Raw genomic sequence first — 26380 nt, 5'->3', positions numbered from 1 at the left:
ACTAGCAGAGGAGCCATCTTGAGAAGGTCCTCATATTGTAAATGTTTAAACAGCTGTAACTAAGGGAAAAATTCAAGGAAAACAGTGGTAAGTGAAGAAACTAAATATTGCTTTATACATAATGCTGCTGCAGCAGTAACATATGCTAAGATTGATTTTTTTTTATTTATGAAAACATGACATTTACCCTTTAAGAACAGCTCAGGCAAGATGTCAGCCCCCATAATCATGTTCAGAGAATAGAAAAGAAAAAAAAATCTAAAATCAGAAAATAAAAACACATTAGAAAAAAGGAGATGTTCTGCTATCTGATTTTAACTCTCGACACATTTTTAAAGCATACAAAGCGAGCACGCACTGGCGTTACATGAGATATTTATTTTGCAACATTTAGCACATGGACAGGACAAAGGTTCCTGATGCGAGGTCGAGCTTGGGCTGTGGCTACAGGTCATACACTTCCCGCATATTGAACTTTGATAGTAACTTACTGTCAGTTGAACCAACCAGAGGCACCGCTATTTCTATCTAATTCTGTTTCTGTGCTTTTGCTGCCGTAAGTTCATATTAACAATTTCATAGGATGTGTTGTAATTGTTATTGACAATTACTGTATCTATAACACATTAACCTTTATTAGTGAATTATTTATTTTAGACCTGTTCTTTAACGGAGGAGTGCATTATAAGCTTGAAGTTTGAAATATTCACATTATTTGACGAGTGACTGAATGAAAATGAAGGGAAGTTCCCAAGATATTTCCACAAATTCCGTTCAACTAAAGAAAGAAATCTCACTTCTACATGGAGTTAGTTTGGTCATCGGTAATACCATTGGTGCAGGAATATTTGTTTCACCAAAGGGAGTTCTAATGTATAGTGGCTCCTATGGCTTGTCCTTGATCATCTGGACTCTGGGGGGACTGTTCTCTGTGATTGGAGCTCTGTGCTATGCAGAGTTGGGTACGACAATCCATAAATCTGGTGCAAGCTACATTTATATAAAGGAGTCATTTGGTGGCTTTTTGGCCTTCCTAAACCTGTGGACTAACATGTTGATAATCTATCCGGCTAGTCAAGCTATTCTCTCAGTGACATTTGCCCAGTACATGATTGAACCATTTTTTCCTACCTGTTCTTTACCCCAGTCTGCAGTCTTCCTCCTTTCAGTAGTATGTGTTGGTGAGTATTTAAAAGACATTACTACTCTTAGTACATTTTTGTTAACTGTACGTAGTCTTTGGGGCTTTTATCAGCAGCTTGATGGTTAGGTCAATTCAAACAATATTTGGCCACAAATTAAAATTTAGTTCCTTGTTTATGTTTAGTTAGATGGTAGATATATACAAGTAGTAGTGACTTCCAACTTTTTACTTTGTAATAAGAAATAAATACATTCATTCTTCTTGCTACTTCTAATGAGTACTCTCGCAATTACAGCCACAGTAATAAAAGTGATAGCAATAGTTAAAAAGTTGCAAACTTTGCCATAATGTGAGACCTTTTGTACTTCTTGCCACTTTTCTAAAGTGATGATAAAAGGGGGCAGGGTTCAGCAGAAACTGTCATAAGTTATAATTCAAGTGTATACCAATCAGTAGGTGGTGTAGATTAGAGTTTCTGGGACACAGAGGTCCAAAGATCCACTTAATTTATTAGGAGGCATCCTCTTCTTAATAAATTAGGTGCATCTCCCTCCAGCACTTAGGAGATGAAGACTGGTGTCGGATTTATCAAGATAAGCATACTCCATAATGTCTTCATAGCCGAGAAGGCCAGATAAACCCCATAAAAATGAAAGCTACAGTGTCCCATAACAATGCTAGTCACAGCTGTGCAATTTTCAAAAATACATAAATAAAGGGGTCATCTCTTTCCAGGTATTTTACTACATAGAAGTGACTTGTGCAGGCAACATGTCCCTTCCTTCCTTGCTATTGATCTTGCCATTGCTCTATAAGGAATGGTCTTATTCACATGTCAGTAACTCACAGAGGTCTGCTGTCCATGTTCTCCACAGAACTATTGACTTTTGAACATGATAATTCACACATCCTTGTGTTTCCACTGACTACGGGTCAGTGAAAAAACGAAGGAGAAATGTACCAGTTTGTTCTAGGGTGCCGGCCAAACATGCCCCTAGAAGTCTATGGGTCCAGTGAAAACCATGGACAGAAAATGAATGCCATTTGTGATTGGTCCCTATTTCATGGACCATGGTTAGAAGACAGTTGGGAAATCCCATTTTAGAGCCTAGTAGTGCACGTGCAAAATGGATGACACACAGAAGGCCTACAACAGACACACAAATTCTTCATGAAGATGATCACAGACGAAACGATGACCATTTCTTCACAAAACATTGTCAGACACAGAAATATGTATAAGGCCTAAAACATATGGTTTTATAGCAGGTTAAAAGTAAAGGTGAAATAAGGGAGTGTCACTTTCAGATGTGCTCTTTTTTGGCATGGAATATTACATATGATCTAATAATCAGTTTTTTTTTTGTAGTATTTTTAACAGCTGTGAATTGTGCAAAAGTCAAATGGGGAGCCACCCTCCAAGTGATGGCAACTTTTGCCAAGGTCTTAGCTTTGGTCATCATCATTGTTGCAGGAATTGTCAGATTATGTCAGGGTAAGTGATAATGGCAAGCACAATGTGTGCTAAATGTAAGCAAACTGTGTTCCAAGTAACAGCTTTGTAAAATATTTTTTTTAAAGAAACCCCACCTACACTATACCAGTATAGATTTACATGTGAAATAGTAAAAAAAAAAAAAAAAAAAAGGATTCTGTCACCAAGTTTTAGGCTATAGAGCTGCGGACATGCACGGCTAGATCGCCGCTAGCATGTCCGCAATATATCTATCCTATAGGGCTGTGTGGTTTTAATTTCTTTAAAAAAGGATTTTATAGATATGTAAATGAGTGTTGTATGTGTCCAAGGGGCTGTACTAACCTTCCTGTAGCCCTGCCTTGCCCAGCCACGCCCGCCTGTGAAGGAGCCCAGCACCGCCTATGTCCTCCGAATCTCCTCCTTTCATCAACTATAGATTGCTGTAATCTCGCGATGCGCAGTGCCGGTATAGTGTTCCTTCCCTGTGCTGGCATCAGCCTCAGGGAAAGAACTGTGCATGCACGAGCTCGCGCATCGCGAGATTACGGCAGTCTATAGTTGATGAATCAAGGAGATTCGCGGTACATAGGCGGTGCTGGGCTCCTTCACAGGCAGGGGCATGGCTGGGCACGGCTGGGCTCCAGGAAGGTTAGTACAGCCCCTTGGACACATACAAGACTCATTTACATATCTATAAAATCCTTTTTTATAGAAATTAAAACCACACAGCCCTATAGGACAGATATATTGCGGCCATGCTAGCGGCGATCTAGCCGTGCATGTCCGCAGCTCTATAGCCCAAAACTTGGTGACAGAATCCCTTTAAGTTTATTCTATTTTTATCACATAGTACATCATAGCACTGTATAGCACAGGTATTTGTACTATCTGGCAATTTTAGGTTCCATATACAATACAGACCAAAAGTTTGGACACACCTTCTCATTCAAAGAGTTTTCTTTATTTTCATGACTATGAAAATTGTAGATTCACACTGAAGGCATCAAAACTATGAATTAACACATGTGGAATTATATACTTATCAAAAAAGTATGAAACAACTGAAAATATGTCTGTTTCTAGGTTCTTCAAAGTAGCCACCTTTTGCTTTGATTACTGCTTTGCACACTCTTGGCATTCTATTCTCTTGATGAGCTTCAAGAGGTAGTCACCTGAAATGGTTTTCACACCACAGGTGTGCCCTGTCAGGTTTAATAAGTGAGATTTATTGCCTTATAAATGGGGTTGGGACCATCAGTTGCGTTGTGGAGAAGTCAGGTGGTTACACAGCTGATAGTTCTACTGAATAAACTGTTAGAATTTGTATTATGGAAAGAAAAAAGCAGCTAAGTAAAGAAAAACTAGTGGCCATCATTACTTTAAGAAATGAAGGTCAGTCAGTCCGAAAAATTGGGAAAACTTTGAAAGTGTCCCCAAGTGCAGTCACAAAAATCATCAAGCACTACAAAGAAACTGGCTCACATGCAGACCGCCCCAGGAAAGGAAGACCAAGAGTCACCTCTGCTGCGGAGGATAAGTTCATCCGAGTCACCAGCCTCAGAAATCGAAGGTTAACAGCAGCTCAGATTAGAGACCAGGTCAATGCCACACAGCAGACACATCTCTAGAACAACTGTTAAGAGGAGACTGTGTGAATCAGGCCTTCATGGTAGAATATCTGCTAGGAAACCACTGCTAAGGACAGGCAACAAGCAGAAGAGACTTGTTTGGGCTAAAGAACACAAGGAATGGACATTAGACCAGTGGAAATCTGTGCTTTGGTCTGAGGAGTCCAAAATTGAGATCTTTGGTTCCAACCACCGTGTCTTTGTGTGACGCAGAAAAGGTAAACGGATGGACTCTACATGCCTGGTTCCCACCGTGAAGCATGGAGGAGGAGGTGTGATGGTGTGGGGGTGATTTGCTGGTAACACTGTTGGGGATTTATTCAAAATTGAAGGCATACTGAACCAGCATGGCTACCACAGCATCTTGCAGCGGCATGCTATTCCATCCGGTTTGCGTTTAGTTGGACTATCATTTATTTTTCAACAGGACAATGACCCCAAACACACCTCCAGGCTGTGTAAGGGCTATTTGACCATGAAGGAGAGTGATGGGGTGCTGCGCCAGATGACCTGGCCTCCACAGTCACCGGACCTGAACCCAATCGATATGGTTTGGGGTGAGCTGGACCACAGAGTGAAGGCAAAAGGGCCAACAAGTGCTAAGCATCTCTGAGAACTCCTTCAAGACTGTTGGAAGACCATTTCAGGTGACTACCTCTTGAAGCTCATCAAGAGAATGCCAAGAGTGTGCAAAGCAGTAATCAAAGCAAAAGGTGGCTACTTTGAAGAACCTAGAATATTACATATTTTCAGTTGTTTCATACTTTTTTGATAAGTATATAATTCCACATGTGTTAATTCATAGTTTGATGCCTTCAGTGTGAATCTACAATTTTCAGTCATGAAAATAAAGAAAACTCTTTGAATGAGAAGGTGTGTCCAAACTTTTGGTCTGTACTGTATGTACTATAGGCCTCAGAAATGCTAATTTTGTTGTATGGAACCATAATACAGCACTCTAAGACTTCTATGAGGTCCTAATGCACCTCTGGGTGCCACTAATCATACACAAAGTTTACTTTGCTCATGTTTTCACTATGTGAATTATATGCCTCTTAAACACGACACAGGCTGAATGTTATGATTTGCCCTTTTATGAAATCAAAGGTTGCATTTGAGGTCCCTACTATATGTTGGGTTGACCATTACTGCTCTGTGGAGACCTTTTCTACAAATGAGGTTTCTGAACATATGTATATAGAGAGCCTGCATTTAGGGAATGGGCTCTACATCATGCTTATATGCAAGGAATATGTTACTTTCCTCTTATAAGATTTGTAAAATAGTTTTTTATGAAATTACATATGTTACTCATTTATAAAAAACAGTCTTTTATACTGATGACCTATCCTCATAGGTCGTCACTATCCAATAAGCAGGGGTTCTATTCCTGACACACCTGCCAATCAGCTGTTTCTAGAAGCTGTCGCTTCTTAGTGTGCGCCAATGGGCAGGGGTTCTATTCCTGACACACCTGCCAATCAGCTGTTTCAAGAAGCTATGGCTTCTTAGTGTGCACTAAAGCCTCCTTGCAGCTTACTTGAATGAGAATTAGCTGTCCCTAGGGCACGTTACCAAGGAACGTGACATCACCGGCCTAGGGTTTTCTGCAAGGAGGCCATGGCAATCACTGGAGCACCGTGGCTTCTTCAAACAGCTGATCGGTAGGGATGCTGGGAGTGACACTCCCACGATAGGTCATCAGTATAAAGCCCCTTTAATGAAACAAAAATGATTTTGTTATTCCAGGTAACACCTATAATTTGGAAAGATCATTTGAAGGCTCTAAAGTCAATATAGGGTCATTAACTATGGCCTTCTACTCAGCTTTGTATTCTTTTTCTGGCTGGGATTGTATCAATTATGTAACAGAAGAAATGAAAAATCCAAAGAGGTATTTACTAGCATCTTATATGTGAATATATTAACTTATTAAATGTTTTACATAGTGTATACTGTATTTGCATATAACAATTACTAGAGCTGCAAGGGAAGAGGTCTTAGAGCTTGTTCACATTGGCCTTGGAGGCTTAGTTTGGGACCAACATATTAGATTCCGCTAATCGAGTGGACAAAAAAGTCCTTCATGCAGAGCTTTTATTGCGCTTAAAAAGCATGCACCCAAATGGAAATCAAATGGACCCCATTATAGAAATTGGGTCTGTTTAGCTCTGTTCGTTTCAGGTTTGTATCAGATCTGGCACTTCTGTTATTTTCATTTTTCTGCTCCTGATGTGAATGTGTCCTTATTATGTTAACATACTGTCACGGTCTCTAACGTGACAGGTGTCAGAAGATCTAAGAGACTGGCTGCACATGATGTGATCTGACAGCTTCTTTGGTTTCACTGGTTTCAGTGTGGTTGCTGGTAATAACTACACCTGAGACAAGAGGTGTGGTCAAGTGGTCATTCCAACTCCCCTATTTAGTCTGGCTTTACCCATCATGCTATGCGGTTTATAGCTTCAGTTTGGTATTGGAAGTGCTGGTGTATGGTCCTCTTCTGAGTTCCTGCTCGTCCATTTACTTGAGAAGTGAAGTGTTACTTCCCTTTTACATTTTGTTCCTTCCCCTCTGTCTTTTGTTACTAGGCCTCAGGGAGACGCTTGTTCTTTCATATTGGAAGGAACAGGTCGTCTCAAGCCCAGACACTACTCCAGGGAAATTCAGGGTTTCCAGGGTCTCAGGTTCCAGTGTATGGATATTCCTACCCTCAGGGTCCGTTCATACGGATAGGAGTCAGGGCTAGGATTAGGGTTTCGATAGGTGGTGTCCGTTTCCCTTTCACTAGCTTTGAGGCCTAGTTTATTTTCCCTTCCCTTCTGTTTTGTCGGTGTGGTGTTCCCTCCCATATCACTACGTGACACAGACACACATATACTTTATATATAGGTCCTGGTGACAAGTGGGGGCGGCAGGGCACAGGGAGATGAATGCTTCTATTGTGGAAGTGATTATCTCCATAGTCATCTATATCGCCGACCTCACGATGATACAAATGGATGTGCTGCGACGGGGCAGGGTTCCTCTGATAGGGTGTACGGCACCAGCCGTACGGCGCGGGACACAGGCCGGAAGAGGCCTGCATCACATCGCTGCCAGCCTGTTGGAAGTAAGTATATGTTTGTTTTTTTTGTATATGGTACAATACAGAAGAGAAGCGCTGTGGGGGCACTTCTTACAGGCATATGATTGGGGGGGCATCTATGGGGGCACTTCTTACTGGCACATGATTGGGGGGCATCAATGGGGGCACATCTTACTGGCACATTATTGGGGTGCATCTATGGGGGCACTTCTTACTGGCAGATTATTGGGGGGAATCTATGGGGGCACTTTTTACTGGCACACTATTGGGTGGCACTATGTGGGCATCTACTGAGACCACAAAGAAGGGGTATTTTATTTGAGGGGCTCTGTATAGGGGCATTTCATACTGGGACACATTATGGTGGGAACTATGGGCAAGGGGGGAGAGGAGTACTATGGGGTCATCTACAGGGGGCAAATTATACTTGCAAATTATGGGGGACACTGAGGGCATCCACTGGGGCACAATATGGGGGAATTTTAGACTGGTACATTATGGGGGCCCTATGGGGACATTTGCTCAACTGGGGGCATTAAAAGGGGGTATTTTTGCACTGGCACACATTATAAGGGGGCATTTTTTGTAGTGTCACATTATAAGGAGAATTATTACTACTGGGGGCATTATGGTGGGCTTTATTACTACTGGGGGTCTATGGGGAACATGATTACTAGTATGGGCACTATGGGGCATTATTACTTTTGGGGCACAGTGGGGACATGTTAGGGGCACTGTAGGAGCACGGTTACTGCCATGTTTGCTCTAGCAGAGAATTATTCCTATTAGTGAGACTTTTGAGAGCACTATTACTGTGGAGGCACCTTGGCACAGTATCAGCTTACCACAATTATTTTTGGGGGATGTTATGTTTACACTGTTAGTGTCAGGGGCACTATTTTAGGACACTGCGTGGCAATAATTATTGAAGGGCACTATCTGTATGGTACTAGTATTATCAGGGGGTTTATCTTTTTCTGCAGTATAATATTAGGGAGCCCAGTGGCACCGTATTGGGGGTGGTAGGATGATTTTTCCAGAAGAGGGTAGGATGATGGAAAAGTAGTAAACTAAGATCTTTTTTGTCAGACTGCAGAGACGAGAAATGGCTGAAAATGGTGGTCTGGTCTGAAGGTCTGAAGGGAAAAGATGAGGAAAGAGAACATCTACAGTCGTGGCCAAAAGTTTTGAGAATTACATAAATATTGGAAATTGGAAAAGTTGCTGCTTGGGTTTTTATAATAGCAATTTGCATATACTCCAGAATGTTATGAAGAGTGATCAGATGAATTGCATAGTCCTTCTTTGCCATGGAAATTAACTTAATCCCCAAAAAACCTTTCCACTGCATTTCATTGCTGTCATTAAAGGACCTGCTGAGATCATTTCAGTAATCGTCTTGTTAACTCAGGTGAGAATGTTGACCAGCACAATGCTGGAGATCATTATGTCAGGCCTATTGGGTTAAAATGGCAGACTTGACCTGTTAAAAGGAGGGTGATTCTTGAAATCATTGTTCTTCCATTGTTAACCATGGTGACCAGCAAAGTAACGCATGTAGCCATCATTGCGTTGCATAAAAATGGCTTCACAGGCAAGGATATTGTGGCTACTAAGATTGCACCTCAATCAACAATTTATAGGATCATCAAGAACTTCAAGGAAAGAGGTTCAATTCTTGTTAAGAAGGCTTCAGGGCATCCAAGAAAGTCCAGCAAGCGCCAGGATCGTCTCCTAAAGAGGATTCAGCTGCGGGATCGGAGTGCCACCAGTGCAGAGCTTGCTCAGGAATGGCAGCAGGCAGGTGTGAGCGCATCTGCATGCACAGTTAGACGAAGACTTTTGGAAGATGGCCTGGTGTCATAAAGGGCAGCAAAGAAGCCACTTCTCTCCAAAAAAACAATCAGGGACAGATTGATCTTCAGTAACAAGGAATAGATGGGCACTCTAATATCCGGAGCACATAGATAGTATAATCACACTCCTTATTCATAAATAAAATAAAATCAATAGCATATGATAAATTCCAGATGCATATAAGTATGCATATGGATATAATAAGAACAGTCTGATTAATACCTCCAATAACTGTAAAATACAGGCCTGTAGACGCTACATGATAAAATAATAAATACAAACTAATGATAGCCGCTGAAAATGCACACTAGATTGCAGGTTGGATAGGACTAATACTAAAGGATCTGGTCAGATCTAGCCAATCTATACATATACTCCCGCTGTGATATACAGGTCCTTCTAAAAAAATTAGCATATTGTGATAAAGTTCATTATTTTCTGTAATGTACTGATAAACATTAGACTTTCATATATTTTAGATTCATTACACACAACTGAAGTAGTTCAAGCCTCTTATTGTTTTAATATTGATGATTTTGGCATACAGCTCATGAAAACCCAAATTTCCTATCTAAAAAAATTAGCATATTTCATCCGACCAATAAAAGAAAAGTGTTTTTAATACAAAAAAAGTCAACCTTCAAATAATTATGTTCAGTTATGCACTCAATACTTGGTCGGGAATCCTTTTGCAGAAATGACTGCTTCAATGCGGCGTGGCATGGAGGCAATCAGCCTGTGGCACTGCTGAGGTGTTATGGAGGCCCAGGATGCTTCGATAGCGGCCTTAAGCTCTTCCAGAGTGTTGGGTCTTGCGTCTCTCAACTTTCTCTTCCCAATATTCCTCAGATTCTCTATGGGGTTCAGGTCAGGAGAGTTGGCAGGCCAATTGAGCACAGTAATACCATGGTCAGTAAACCATTTACCAGTGGTTTTGGCACTGTGAGCAGGTGCCAGGTCGTGCTGAAAAATGAAATCTTCATCTCCATAAAGCTTTTCAGCAGATGGAAGCATGAAGTGCTCCAAAATCTCCTGATAGCTAGCTGCATTGACCCTGCCCTTGATAAAACACAGTGGACCAACACCAGCAGCTGACATGGCACCCCAGACCATCACTGACTGTGGGTACTTGACACTGGACTTCAGGCATTTTGGCATTTCCCTCTGCCCAGTCTTTCTCCAGACTCTGGCACCTTGATTTCCGAATGACATGCAAAATTTGCTTTCATCCGAAAAAAGTACTTTGGACCACTGAGCAACAGTCCAGTGCTGCTTCTCTATAGCCCAGGTCAGGCGCTTCTGCCGCTGTTTCTGGTTCAAAAGTGGCTTGACCTGGGGAATGCGGCACCTGTAGCCCATTTCCTGCACACGCCTGTACACGGTGGCTCTGGATGTTTCTACTCCAGACTCAGTCCACTGCTTCTGCAGGTCCCCCAAGGTCTGGAATCGGTCCTTCTCCACAATCTTCCTCAGGGTCCGGTCACCTCTTCTCGTTGTGCAGCGTTTTCTGCCACACTTTTTCCTTCCCACAGACTTCGCACTGAGGTGCCTTGATACAGCACTCTGGGAACAGCCTATTCGTTCAGAAATTTCTTTCTGTGTCTTACCCTCTTGCTTGAGGGTGTCAATGATGGCCTTCTGGACAGCAGTCAGGTCGGCAGTCTTACCCATGATTGCGGTTTTGAGTAATGAACCAGGCTGAGATTTTTTAAAAGCCTCAGGAATCTTTTGCAGATGTTTAAAGTTAATTAGTTGATTTAGATGATTAGGTTAATAGCTCGTTTAGAGAACCTTTTCATGATATGCTAATTTTTTGAGATAGGAATTTGGGGTTTTCATGAGCTGTATGCCAAAATCATCAATATTAAAACAATAAAAGGCTTGAACTACTTCAGTTGGTGTGTAATTAATCTAAAATATATGAAAGTCTAATGTTTATCAGTACATTACAGAAAATAATGAACTTTATCACAATATGCTAATTTTTTTAGAAGGACCTGTATAGTTGACTGAACATATAAAGTCAATATACCTCCTACCAATGAATCAAAATACAAATGGTCTCCAGGTGCTAGTAATAAAAAAAATAGTCCTATTAATATCGATGTGTCGATAGTGGAACAAAGCAAAACAAAAAGTGAATAAAAATCAAAAAAATCCAAAGAAAAATCCATAAATAGAATCACTTTTGATCAATCCACATCCATCTGTGTAGATAGTTAATCAACGTGTATAGAAATCCTTTAAGGTAAATTAAATTGTGTAACTGTGCTTGAAATAATATAGTGTTCAGTCACTCAGGGCCGGTGCTACCATAAGGCAGACCAAGCGGCTGCCTTAGGGCGCACCCTGGGGGAGGGCGGAAAAATGTGACATGGAGTGGGAGAAATGTGACATGGGGGGCTGATGTGACATGGAGGGGGAGAAATGTGACATGGAGGGCTGATGTGACATGGAGGGCTGATGTGACATAGGGGGGTGATTTTTTGACATGGAGGGGGAGAAATGTGACATGGGGGCATGATGGCTGACATGGGGGTATGATGGCTTACATGGGGGGCTGATGGCTGAAATGGCAGCATGATGGCTTACATGGGGGTCTGATCTGAGGTCTGATTAACATTGGGGGTCTGATTGCTGGTCTGACCTGAGGTGGGTCAGACCAGGTGAGCTGCGAGTGGGGCGCCAAAATGTAGCTTCGCTTGTGTTGGCAAAAATCCTTGCACCGGCCCTGCAGTCACTATTATAGTTATTATGTTGCCCGTATTCAGCGGGGGCTCTGCAATGTCAATAACCGGATGACATTGCAACTGTGGCCGCTTTCCTGAGAGTGTAGCTATTCACTACAATGTTGCGGTCTCAGTTAATTAAATTCAGTGCTGCGAGCTGTCCGCAATTATCTAGCAGAAAACTCCAATGTCAAATATTTACTACTAGTTGAGATATCATGCGGTGAAATAGTACTGACGCTTGGTGGTAGTGTCCGGTCTATAGCGTGGGTACAAGGCAGGCTTACCTCTTAGGCGCAGATTGTGAAACTGCCTTACTGTTGTGTGTCGGGTCTGTATAGTCCGCTTTGGCTGTTGTACAGGACCGGACGCAGATCGCAAGTCTCTCTCTGCTTTTGCCGCAATCCGCTCACAGTCTGAGCTTCTATTTGCAATGAGCTTTTCTCATATCCTCCGCATCTCCATGCAGCTAGTTTGATTGCACCAGCTGCCTTGTGCTGTCCGTAGATTACCAGACTATGGCCAATAGAAATATATAGTACATAATATAAAATAGATAATATCTCCACACAGTACTGTGTGTTGCTATCTTGATAGCTATAGTGTTATATATTAAAAGCACCACTTTCCATGGATGCAACAGTGAATATATCATCATAATCATAGGTCTTGGTCATAGCTTAGATGGTTGCTAGACAGACAGATCTCAAATACGAGGGCCGGGATGGAATGCAATATCTAGCTTTAGATGATCCATTTGCCATATACAGTGGAGGAAATAATTATTTGACCCCTCACTGATTTTGTAAGTTTGTCCAATGACAAAGAAATGAAAAGTCTCAGAACAGTATCATTTCAATGGTAGGTTTATTGTAACAGTGGCAGATAGCACATCAAAAGGAAAATCGAAAAAATAACTTTAAATAAAAGATAGCAACTGATTTGCATTTCATTGAGTGAAATAAGTATTTGAACCCTCTAACAAAAAAAGACTTAATACTTGGTGGAAAAACCCTTGTTTGCAAGCACAGAGGTCAAACGTTTCTTGTAATTGATGACCAAGTTTGCGCACATTTTAGGAGGAATGTTGGTCCACTCCTCTTTGCAGATCATCTCTAAATCCCTAAGGTTTCGAGGCTGTCTCTGTGCAACTCTGAGCTTGAGCTCCCTCCATAGGTTTTCGATTGGATTAAGGTCCGGAGACTGACTAGGCCACTCCATGACCTTAATGTGCTTCTTCTTGAGCCACTCCTTTGTTGCCTTTGCTGTATGTTTTGGGTCATTGTCGTGCTGGAACACCCATCCACGACCCATTTTCAGTTTCCTGGCAGAGGGAAGGAGGTTGTCGCTCAGGATTTCACGATACATGGCTCCGTCCATTTTCCCGTTTATGCGAATAAGTTGTCCTGTGCCCTTAGCAGAAAAACACCCCCAAAGCAAAATGTTTCCACCCCCATGCTTGACGGTGGGGACGGTGTTTTGGGGGTCATAGGCAGCATTTTTCTTCCTCCAAACACAGCGAGTTGAGTTAATGCCAAAGAGCTCTATTTTGGTCTCATCAGACCACAGCACCTTCTCCCAGTCACTCTCTGAATCATTCAGGTGTTCATTGGCAAACTTCAGACGGGCCTGCACATGTGCCTTCCTGAGCGGTGTAATGTGTTTCCAATGGTTTTCTTGGTGACTGTGGTCCCTGCTAATTTGAGGTCATTAACTAACTCCTCCCGTGTAGTTCTAGGATGCTTTTTCACCTTTCTCAGAACCATTGACACCCCACGAGGTGAGATCTTGCGTGGAGCCCCAGAGCGAGGTCGATTGATGGTCATTTTGTGCTCCTTCCATTTTCGAACAATCGCACCAACAGTTGTCACCTTCTCTCCCAGCTTCTTGCTAATGGTTTTGTAGCCCATTCCAGCCTTGTGTAGGTCTACAATTTTGTCTCTGACATCCTTGGACAGCTCTTTGGTCTTTCCCATGTTGGAGAGTTTGGAGTCTGCTTGATTGATTGATTCTGTGGACAGGTGTCTTTTATACAGGTGACTAGTTAAGACAGGTGTCCTTAATGAGGGTGACTAATTGAGTAGAAGTGTCTAACCACTCTGTGGGAGCCAGAACTCTTAATGGTTGGTAGGGGTTCAAATACTTATTTCACTCAATGAAATGCAAATCAGTTGCTATCTTTTATTTAAAGTTATTTTTTCGATTTTCCTTTTGATGTGCTATCTGCCACTGTTACAATAAACCTACCATTGAAATGATACTGTTCTGAGACTTTTCATTTCTTTGTCATTGGACAAACTTACAAAATCAGTGAGGGGTCAAATAATTATTTCCTCCACTGTATTAGCATTCCAGTGCATAACGGTCACCAGGGAGGCAGATTTTTTTTTTTTTACAGACAGTATCTGTGAGCGCTAGCTAATGATGTAATTGGGTTGGGGGCCTCCAGACCAGGTGGGGTCACAGTGCTGATAGACAGCTGGACTGGTACCCCCTATGATCTGAGGGCGCCCACTCCATTATAAGAATCCGAAGATTTCGAGCTCGGTGTTAAAGCCCGGCTGGTGCCAGGCTGCCGAATTCAAAATTTTTCCTCGATTCCGCCCTGGACATTCGTTCAATGTGGTTCCCTCCCCTCCAATGACGGTCTATCTGTTCAAATGCTGCGAATCTCAGGGTTTTTGGGTCCTGGTTGTGCATCAGTTTAAAGTGTCTGGACAGTACATGCTTTTCATATCCCTTTTTTATATTATTTATATGTTCCGCTATTCTAACTTTCAATGGTCTTTTAGTTCTACCTATATATTGTTTGCCACAAGTGCATTCAATTATGTAGATAACATTGGAACTATTGCATGTCAGAAGTTGTTTAATCTCTACGGAGAACGTATTTTGGGTTGAATTAACTCTTGTGGTTTTTCTAGCAAAATATGTATTTTTGCAGTTGACGCAACACCCACATCTATGGAACCCACTTCTTTTAAGCCAATTATTAATGGAACCATTATCCCCTATTCTGTATTTAATAGAGGGTGCTTCTTTTAAGCCCAGATTGGGTGCTTTGGTGTATACTATCTCCGGTACTAGCGGTACTAAAGGGCCTATGATCTTGTCGGGTATAGAGTCGTTGACATCCAATTTGTCCCAGTATATTGACCAATTGATCCAACCCACGGTCAAGAAGACCCATGCCTATATTAAAGACACCACACAAGTTGTCCAACTATTGGAGAATTTTAAGGTGGAGCCACACTGGCGGATAGGGACCTTGGATGTACAATCGCTCTCTACCGTTATCAACCATGAACAGGGCATAAATAATATGAGATCACAACTCAAAAATGATGGGAATCTAAATGATAAAAAAATAGAATACCTGGCAGAGGGTGTTAGATACATACTAACACATAATTATTTCTTCTTCGAGGGGGATTATTACCTCCAGATTCGGGGCATTGCCATGGGCACCAGATTCGCCCCCAGTTATGCCAACCTCTTTATGGCACAATGGGAACAGGAGACCATAATACCCAGAATGGGGTCGGATCTGGTGCTCTGGCAGCGCTTTATCGATGATGTCATTTTTATCTGGCAAGGAGATGAAATGGGCCTACATACCTTCTTAGAAGAGATTAACAACAATATATATAGCCTCAAGTTCACATCTAACATCAATCAAGACCATACAGAGTTTCTTGATATACTTATTACCACCAAAGTGGATCATTATATATGTACCACTCATCAGAAAAAAGTGGCAAGAAATATCTTTATCCTCTATTCAAGCTGTCATCTACCCTCGTGGTTGATGAACATACCCGCAGGACAGTTCTGCAGGATCAAGAGGAACTGCGCTAAAGAGGACAAATTTGAGGAGGAAGCGACTAGCATGAGGAAACAATTCCTGGCTAAAAATTATCCAAATGCAGTGGTCGATAAAGCCCTTCAAAAAGTCAGGGAAATGGATAAAAATCAGTTTTTTGTGCCCAATCAGACTGATACCGAGACAAAACCCAGTGAAGAGAAATTTCGCATAATATAACCATACAACGCACAACATAAAAAGATTGAGAGTATTATAAAACAACACTGGCATTTGATCCAGAAGGATAAGATCATACATAGGCCCTTTAGTACCGCTAGTACCGGAGATAGTATACACCAAAGCACCCAATCTGGGCTTAAAAGTAGCACCCTTTAATAAATACAGAATAGGGGATAATGGTTCCATTAATAATTGGCTTAAAAGAAGTGGGTTCCATAGATGTGGGTGTTGCGTCAACTGCAAAAATACATATTTTGCTAGAAAAACCACAAGAGTTAATTCAACCCAAAATACGTTCTCCGTAGAGATTAAACAACTTCTGACATGCAATAGTTCCAATGTTATCTACATAATTGAATGCACTTGTGGCAAACAATATATAGGTAGAACTAAAAGACCATTGAAAGTTAGAATAGCGGAACATATAAATAATATAAAAAAGGGATATGAAAAGCATGTACTGTCCAGACACTTTAAACTGATGCACAACCAGGACACAAAAACCCTGAGATTCGCAGCATTTGAACAGATAGACCGTCATTGGAGGGGAGGGAACCACATCACATGAATGTCCAGGGTGGAATCGAGGAAATTTTTTGAATTCGGCAGCCTGGCTTAACGCCGAGCTCGAAATCTTCAGATTCCTATAATGGAGTGGGAACCCTCGGATCATGGGGGGTACCAGTCCGGCTGTCTATCAGCACTGTGACCCCACCTGGTCTGGAGGCCCCCAACCCAATTACATCATTAGCTAGCGCTCACAACAATAAATAAAAAATCTGCCTCCCTGGCGACCGTTATGCACTGGAATGCTAATATATGGCAAATGGATCATCTAAGGCTAGATATTACATTCCATCCCGGCCCTCGTATTATAGATCTGTCTGTCTAGCAACCATCTAAGCTATGACCAAGACCTAGGATTATGATGATATATTCACTGTTGCATCCATGGAAAGTGGTGTTTTTAATATATAACACTATAGCTATCAAGATAGCAACACACAGTACTGTGTGGAGATATTATCTATTTTATATTATGTACTATATATTTTATATTTGACATTTTTAATACCATATATATGCTGCAAAGATGTACTATTTTCCAACACTTACTTGAAATAAGAGTATAAAAAATGTGAGAATGCAATCAGCTTTCTTAAAAATAACTTATAGAAAGTATTGGGTATAGGTTAAAGCAAATATGGAGCAAAAAACGCATGAACTCATAAAAAACCGAAGAGGAAACGCAATGGAATCGCAATACAAGGAAAAAACCATTGAAAAATGCCAGATCCACAAGATCCACTCCAGGGTTAATATGGAACCCTTTTGGAAGCTAGAGAAATAAAAGCCAGACAGCCAGACAGTTCTTACAAAGCCGCTGAGGAAGAAGGTAGTCTAACCTTCGAAACGCGTCTGGCGTGGAAAGATAAGGAATTGGACTCTGGTAATGAACCGGCAAAACTAGATTTACAAAAGCATTGTAATCTAGAGAAACAAAGAAATACTAGATCTATTGGCCATAGTCTGGTAATCTACGGACAGCACAAGGCAGCTGGTGCAATCAAACTAGCTGCATGGAGATGCGGAGGATATGAGAAATGCTCATTGCAAATAGAAGCTCAGACTGTGAGCGGATTGCGGCGAAAGCAGAGAGAGACTTGCGATCTGCGTCCGGTCCTGTACAACAGCCAAAGCGGACTATACAGACCCGTCACACAACAGTAAGGCTGTTTCACAATCTGCGCCTAAGAGGTAAGCCTGCCTTGTACCCACGCTATAGACCGGACACTACCACCAAGCGAGAGTACTATTGCATGATATCTCAGCTAGCAGTAAATATTTGACATTGGAGTTTTCTGCTAGATAATTGCGGACAGCTCGCAACACTGAATTTAATTAACTGAGACCGCAACATTGTAGTGAATAGCTACACTCTCAGGAAAGCGGCCACAGTTGCAATGTCATCCGGTTATTGACATTGCAGAGCCCCCGCTGAATACGGGCAACATAATAACTATAATAGTGACTGAACACTATATTATTTCAAGCACAGTTACACAATTTAATTTACCCCAAAGGATTTCTATACATGTTGATTAACTATCTACACAGATGGATGTGGATTGATCACAAGTGATTCTATTTATTTGGATTTTTTTGATTTTTATTCCCTTTTTGTTTTGCTTTGTTCCACTATCGACACATCGATATTATTAGGACTATTTTTTTATTACTAGCACCTGGAGACCATTTGTATTTTGATTCATTGGTAGGAGGTATATTGACTTTATATGTTCAGTCAACTATATATCACAGCGGGAGTATATGTACAGATTGGCTCGATCTGACCAGATCCTTTAGTATTAGTCCTATCCAACCTGCATAAATCTAGTGTGCATTTTCAGCGGCTATCATTAGTTTTTATTTATTATTTTATCATGTAGTGTCTACAGGCCTGTATTTTACAGTTATTGGAGGTATTAATTAGACTGTTCTTATTATATCCATATGCATACTTATATGCATCTGGAATTTATAATATGCTATTGATTTTATTTTATTTATGAATAAAGAGTGAGATTATACCATCTATGTTCTCCGGATATTAGAGTGCCCATCTATTCCTTGTTACTTAATTTTGGTGCCTTGAGTGCGACATCAGATTGGTGCACCTGGTCATCCCAAACCAAGAGGCAGAGCCGTCCTATTTCTTCTCTTTTAGATACAGATTGATCTTCTGCAGAAAATATGGTGAATGGACTGCTGAGGACTGGGGCAAAGTCAAATTCTCCGATGAAGCCTCTTTCCGATTGTTTGGGGCATCAGGAAAAAGTCCGGAGAAGAAAAGGTAAGCGCTACCATCAGTCCTGTGTCATGCAAACAGTAAAGCATCCTGAGACCATTCATGTGTGGGGTTGCTTCTCATCCAAGGGAGTGGGCTCACTCACAATTTTGCCCCAAAACACAGCCATGAATAAAGAATGGTACCAAAACACCCACCAACAGCAACTTCTTCCAACAATCCAACAACAGTTTTGTGAAGAACAATGCATTTTCCAGCACGATGGAGCGCCGTGCCATAAGGCAAAAGTGATAACTAAGTGGCTCGGGGACCAAAACGTTGACATTTTGGGTCCATGGCCTGGAAACTCCCCAGATCTTAATCCCATTGAGAACTTGTGGTCAATCCTCAAGAGGCGGGTGGACAAACAAAAACCCACTAATTCTGACAAACTTCAAGAAGTGATTATGAAAGAATGGGTTGTTATCAGTCAGGAATTGGCCCAGAAGTTGATTGAGAGCATGCCCAGTCGAATTGCAGAGGTCCTGAAAAAGAAGGGCCAACACTGCAAATACTGACTCTTTGCATAAATGTCATGTAATTGTCGATAAAAGCCTTTGAAACGTATGAAGTGCATGTAATTATATTTCACTACATAACAGAAACAACTGAAACAAAGATCTAAAAGCAGTTTAGCAGCAAACTTTGTGAAAACGAATATTTGTGTCATTCTCAAAACTTTTGGCCACGACTGTACATCAAAGGAGAAATCACTGGATGTAAAAGGTATAGGGAGCTGTATTACCCTGTATGCCTCAGGCAGCAGAAAGGCTAGGTGAACCCCTGTTTATATATCACGTTATCAGATATTGATTGCGTTATATTTTTACTGTATTACTGCATAATTAAACAGTGATTACAAATCTCATCATGGGCACTCACAAATTCAGTTACCATGGGGTTGTCCAATTTACTTACAAATTTGCCCCATGACAACTAATAATGTCGTTTTGAGCTCCATACCACTGAGGACAGTGATTGGTTGCATAAATCATGTGCCATATATCTATTCTTTCCTTTTTTATCAGTACATTTTAATATATACTGCACACAGTAACTAGAAATGATTGGGCCCCACAGCAAATTTTTTAATGGGGTTCCCCCTAGCAATTTCTTTACAACCCTCACTCTTGTGGCTAGTCAGACAAGGCCCGACAGCTGCTCCATCTGTTTTCTAAGTGCCACTGTATAAAATATAAAGTCATTGCATAATACTGTTGAAAAAATAATCTTTATATTATATTTAAATGCTATGGACACCTTCACCTGTTCTGTGATAAATCTGTCACACTGGCTGTCCGATGGCTGATTTTTCAGTCCTTCCCTGACCTCTGCTCAATAATCTTCTGAGGTGATTTATCAAAGTTCAGCATTTACGGCAAATTATAACACTATGGCTATATTTTAATAACCAGCACAAGTATTCAGAACCTTTACTCAGTACTTAGTTGAAGAACATTTGGCAGCTATTAAAGCCTCCAGTCTTCTTGGGTTACGATGCCACAAGGTTTGCACATCTGTAATATTGTATAAGGGCCATCGGTGGACAGCCGATTCCAGGTCTGTCTAGAGATATTTGATTGGGTTCAAGTCAGGGCTCTGGCTGGGCCACTTAAGGACCTTCACAAAGTTGTCCCTAAGCCACTCCTATGTTGTTGTCACTACCAGACATCTGAGAAGCTCTGACAGACGTCTAGAACCTCCTCCTTGAGGTTCCTTTGTTTTGCTTTCATTTTCTCATCTCGTTAGCCTCTCTCAGCTGTCATGTAGTTGCACTGATTGCATCCCTTTAAATCCTTTTCCCATAGTGCATCACTTTACGGTTTATACAACTTCTTGGAGTGTGTGCATGTGGTGGTCGTGTCCCCTCACTATTATAGGGTGTTCAGGTGTTATACAGTCGAGGTACGAGGCTATGCGATCATCTACCATTGGGATTTTCGCATAGGCTGAGCAGTCAGGGAGAGAGCCAGGTCTGATGCAGGGCTCTCCCTTTTTGTTCCTTAGTTTTGGATCCAGTCAGTCGTATATTCATTTTGTGTTTTCTAGTTTCCTGCACACCTTCCGTGACATTATAAACCGCCAAAACCGTCTCAAGCATGGATCCGGTTTCACTTTTGACTTAACGCATGCAGGGTCTTTCATTGGAGGTAGCAGATCTCCGTAAGACTCTTTCTCAGTTTCAAGTGACCGGTTCAGCTTGCGTTCATGGAGCCTGTTCTGAGCCTAAGATCTCACTCCCGGATACGTTCTCCGGGGGTAGTGAGAATTTTGTGCGTTTTAGAGAGGCTTGCAAACTCCATTTTCGCCTACTTCCCCATTCCTCTGGTGATGAGGAACGGAGGGTGGGGATCATCATATCGCTGCTCAGGGATAACGCTCAGTCCTGGGCCTTTTCGCTGCCGGTGGGGGCACGGCCCCTCCGTTCAGTGGATGAATTCTTTTTAGCCCTGGGTCAGATATATGATGATCCGTATCATATTGCTCTGGCTGAGTCTAGACTACGTCTTTTATGTCAGGGTAAACAATCCGCAGAGATATACTGTTCAGAATTTCAGAGATGGGCAGCTGATACTGGTTGGAATGATGCTGCACTCCGAAGTCAATTTTGCCATGGTCTTTCAGAGGGATTGAAAGATGCATTTGCATTTCATGAGAGGCCTACCTCCTTGGACTCTGTCATGTCTCGGGCCGTTCGTATTGACAGGCGACTTAGAGAGAGAGGAGAGATCACTCCTTCCTGTCATACTCAATCCCAGGACAGTGCGGCGGTCTCATTCTGTGCACAGGGGTCTCAGTCGCTGTCAACCCCTGCTGAGCAGGAGCCCATGCAGCTGGGTTTGATTGCCTCTAACAATAGAAGATTCAGCCCTCATGGGAAGGTTTGTTTCTGTTGTGGAGGTATAAATCATTTGGCAAATGTTTGTCCCTCTAGGAGATTCAGGCAGTTTTTGAGAGTAATAAAGAAACAAAAAGGAAAAAATCCTTTAAAAATGTTCCATCTGTTACCATTGGCAAGGTTGATGCGGAAATTGAAGGTTTTCCGTTTGCTTGTAGTTCCCGTTTTGTCCTACCTGCCAGGGTGGCGCTAGAGAGAAAGAACATTTTTTGTGAGATTTTTGTACATAGTGGAGCAGCTGTCAATCTCATTGATAATCAATTTGCTATAACTCATGGTTTCCAGATATGCACTTTGGGAAAGGATATACCTGTTTTTGCTATTGATTCCGCTCCACTTTCTCAGAAATTATTGAAGGGCATAGTTCACAATATCCGTTTGATTGTGAGTGATGCTCATGTTGAGAATGTGTCATGTTTCGTCCTTAGTGGGTTGCCTACTCCTCTAGTGTTGGGGCTACCCTGGCTCACTAAACATAACCCCACCATTGATTGGCAAGCGAGGCAAATAAATGGTTGGAGTGACTTTTGCAGAGAGAATTGCCTCACGACATCTGTTTCTGAGGTTTCTACTAAGACTGTACCATCTTTTCTCTCTGAATTTTCGGATGTCTTCTCTGAGAGTGGTGTTCAGGACTTGGCCCCGCACAGGAAGTACGATTGCCCTATTAATCTCATCCCAGGCGCCAAGCTGCCTAAATCTCGTTTATACAATCTCTCCCAACCTGAAAGGGTCGCTATCCGTGCTTATATCTCTGAGAGTCTGAGTAAGGGACACATACGACCCTCGAAGTCACCTGTTGCCGCTGGTTTTTTCTTTGTTAAGAAAAAAGATGGTTCTTTAGTTTCAAAAACCATTTATTTGGGTTTATTACATAGTGAAAAAGGAATGCAATTACATGAAAAGATTTCACCAAATAGGTGACATAATACAAGTACGTCTCTTGGGTTTGCACATAAAGCATGGTACAATAAGCAATGCATGTTATGGCAGATCATGCAAGAATATATCAATCTGACATACAGAAGCTTAGTTTATAGGGAAATACTGTATCTGACGTCTGGAGAGTGAGGAGAAGCAAGCCAGGGTTCCCACACCCTCTCAAAGGCAGCATACACATCGGTGCGAATAGCCGACAGCTTTTCAAATATCAATATTTTATTGACCCTATCTACGACAGCCGGGAAGGATAACGAGTCAGAACGCCATTTAAAGGCAATGTGAATCCTCGCCGCCAGAAGAATAAATTGGGCAAGCTTGAACTTGGCATAGGGAATCCTATGCGGCTTGTCACCTAACAAACAGAAGGGCACCGTCTTGGGGCAATTACAGTCTAAGACTGAGGAAATCAAATGGATTACCCTATCCCAGAATCTCTTAACTACATGGCATGACCACCATGTGTGAATCATAGTACCCACCTCGCCGCAGCCTCTAAAACAAAGTGGAGAGACCTCCGGATATATATCGTGTAGGCGTGCAGGAACCAGGTAAGTCCTATGAAGCACTTTTATAGAAGTCTCGGCTAATGTGATTTGCCATGAACCCTTCGTGAGAACAATTGAGCAATCTGACCATTTGGAGGGCGTAAGTTCCCGACTCATATCCGCCTCCCAAGCTCTCATGTAGGGTAGTTTGCGATCAGGGGGGACCGAGTTGAGCGCCCCATATATCCTGGATAACAACCCCTGTTTATATAGCGAAAAGTTTATTGTACGTTCAAACGCCGTAAGCTCTACAGGCCGGTCAGGAGGAAGAACCGCCCTAAAAAAGGAAAAAATCTGGTTCATGGTGAGGTATTCTCTAATGGGAGGGGAGAACCGTTCCTTAAAATCCGCAATGGGAATCAGTTTGCCTTTAGACATGAACTTAAACAGTGAGCACAAATTATTCCTCACCCACCAGTCCATATTGCAGGACTGAATGCCCGGCAGGAAAGCAGGGTTACCCACAAGGTATTCTAGTGGTGAGGGCTTACTCTGCAGAGCGGACTTAAACCTGACCGACCTCCACAGCAGTATTGAGTAATATGACAATATGGAGTCGTTGCGTAAAGTCTGAGGGGTGGGAGAGGTAGACCATATCAGTGCCTTCCAAGTGAAGGGTTTAAAACTGTTCAGCTCCATCCCGACCCAAAGAGGATGCGTGTTCGGGTCAAGATGTGTCAAAAACATCTGGGCCAATCTCGCTGCCCTATAGTATTTGACAAAATCAGGTACGGATAAGCCCCCCTGCGACCTGTGTCTACACATAGTTACCCTAGCTATGCGGTGACGTTTGTTTGCCCAAATAAACCTCAGCACATCCCTCTGTAAGGATCTCAGATCCCCCATAGGGACCGGTATCGGCAGGGTCCTAAATAGGTATAGAAGCCGAGGGAGAACCACCATTTTAATAATGTTTATTCTGCCTATCCAAGACGCCTGTAAAGTCTGCCACGACGTTAAATCCTGACGGATCTTACGGTAAATAGGTAAGAAATTCAATTTGTAGACAGAGTCTAGGCTGTTCGGCATCTGGACCCCTAAATAAGAGATGTGCTGAGGTCTGTGCTGGAAGGGGAAACTGTCCAACAATGTTGATGTAGTAGAGGCAGGTGTATTGCATAGGAGTAGCTCAGATTTGGATTGGTTGATCGCCAGGCCTGAGGCTTTGGTGAAAGCGTCCAGGAGCTTCAGAAGGGAGGGAAAAGAAACAACGGGATTAGTGATGGTTAATAACAGATCGTCTGCAAATAGGCTCAACTTGCATTCCGTACCCCCCATGGTATATCCCGTGATGTCAGGGTGGGCCCTGATATGAGTAGCCAGTGGTTCCATAGCTAGGGCAAACAAAGCCGGGGAAAGGGGGCAACCTTGCCTAGTGCCCCTTTCAATGGCAATGGGGAGGGGTTTCGTAGTGGGGAGCCTGAGGGAGGCCTCCGGTCCAGAGTAGAGGGTTTGGATAGCTGCTAGGAAAGGGCCATTAATACCCATTTTAGAGAGAACCTTATAAAGATAAGACCAAGTGACAGTGTCAAAGGCCTTTTCAATGTCCAAGGCCAGAAGTGCTAACGGGGTCTTCAATTTGTTAGAGGATTGTATAATATTTAAAATTTTCCTAATATTATCAGGGGCTTCCCTATTTGGTATAAACCCGACTTGATCTTTGTGGACCAGTGACGGGAGATAATTTTTGAGCCTATTCGCCAATATGGAGGTGAAAATTTTATTATCGAGGTTTAGTAGGGAGATTGGCCGGTAATTGGACGGAAGCAATGGGTCTCTATTGGGCTTGGGAATAACCGTGATGGACGCTCTCAGGAACTCCTCTGGAGGAGCAGTCCCTTGCATTAAAAAGTTACAGTAGTTTGTTATGTGGGGAATAATGGCAGTGCTAAATTTTTTATAATACAATGCAGAGTACCCGTCTGGGCCTGGGGCCTTACCTAATTTCAGGGAATTAATGGCAAATGTCGCTTCTTCCTTGGTGATAGGATTACTAAGCTCCGATTGAGCTTCAGGAGTCAGTGTGGGAAGTGTTATGGAAGCCAGGAAACTATCGATTTTGGTGCTAGGGTCACCTACAGGGGCAGAATAGAGGGATTTATAGAATCTTTGGATCTGAGCTGGCTAGCCAGCAACTTGTCAGGTTTGTTAGCATACCTATAATAAAAGGAGTTAGTCCACCTAAGCGCTTTCTCCGTATTGTTTGAAAGGATTATATTCAATTGCTGCTTCACTTCCTTTATTGCCCTAAGAAGATACAAGGAGGGGGCCCTTTGGTGTGCCCAGACCAGTCTGTTCAGTTTGGCCTCTAATCCTGACTGGGCCTGAGTCCTTTCCCTTTTCCTCTTGGAAGCAATTCCTATCAACCTACCCCTCATAAAGGCCTTGTGGGTCAGCCATAGTGTCATAGGGTTAACCTCAGAATTATCATTATCAGAGAAGAAGTTAGAAAGGTCTTCCTGCAACTGTGAAATGATGGATGGGTTAGTCAGAAGAGACTCATTTAACCTCCAATGGTAGGGTGTAGCGCCCCGCTGCGGAGCCATAAATTCCGCAACAACCAAATCATGATCCGACCATGATGATATCACATGTCTGGAGTAGGACATATACGGCAAAAGAGAAGTGGAAGCCAAAATCATATCAATGCGTGTGTAGATCTGGTGGGCTGGCGAGTAGTATGTATAGCCTCTCTGGGGGCCATTGTGTTCCCTCCATGTGTCGGCAATCGCCAATGATTGCATAACCTGAGCGATCAGTTTAGTTTGAGTTGCCGGGCGTGATGTTGTGGGAGGGACAGAGCGATCCAGAACTGGATGGACTGTAAAGTTAAAATCCCCGCACCATATCAGTTTCTGAAACGTGAGTTTCCCAATTATTTTACTGACCGCTTCAAAAAAACTGGTGGGATTCTCTGTGGGTGCATACGAGTTGACAATACAGAGAGTTTCTTCTTGGTGGGTTCCAACTAGTATCACATATCTCCCATTAGGGTCTATACATGACTGAGTTACAGTATAAGAAAATGAATTCCTTAATAACGTCACAACCCCCCTACACTTAGATGCAAAAGTGGAGGAGTGGAAGCTGGAGTATTGTGGGTGGAAGTACTTCGGGTGCGACGACGGCGTAAAATGCGTCTCCTGAAGACAAATGACGTCAGGAGTGTGTTTAAGAT

The 26380-nt window shown here is 42.4% G+C and overlaps 1 protein-coding gene across 2 annotated transcripts in view; it reads left to right on the top strand.

The window, feature by feature from the left end:
• Window positions 1-452: 452 nt before the first annotated feature.
• The window catches only part of LOC122938777 (Y+L amino acid transporter 2-like), a 67644-nt gene continuing 41716 nt past the window's right edge, over window positions 453-26380 (top strand). The window contains exons 1-4 of one of the 2 annotated variants that reach the window (XM_044294540.1): window positions 453-556; window positions 658-1181; window positions 2514-2639; window positions 5999-6143. In XM_044294540.1, the coding sequence (XP_044150475.1) occupies window positions 731-1181; window positions 2514-2639; window positions 5999-6143 (722 nt within the window). In that variant the 5' untranslated portion in view covers window positions 453-556; window positions 658-730. Of the gene's footprint in view, window positions 557-640; window positions 1182-2513; window positions 2640-5998; window positions 6144-26380 lie in introns of both variants that reach the window. The other variant, XM_044294541.1, reaches the window with a different exon arrangement.

Source organism: Bufo gargarizans, chromosome 5 (genome assembly GCF_014858855.1).
Source record: "Bufo gargarizans isolate SCDJY-AF-19 chromosome 5, ASM1485885v1, whole genome shotgun sequence".
Classification (NCBI taxonomy): domain Eukaryota; kingdom Metazoa; phylum Chordata; class Amphibia; order Anura; family Bufonidae; genus Bufo; species Bufo gargarizans.
The sequence above is the reverse complement of the archived record's forward strand: the minus strand, read 5'-3'. Positions and strand labels throughout refer to the sequence as shown.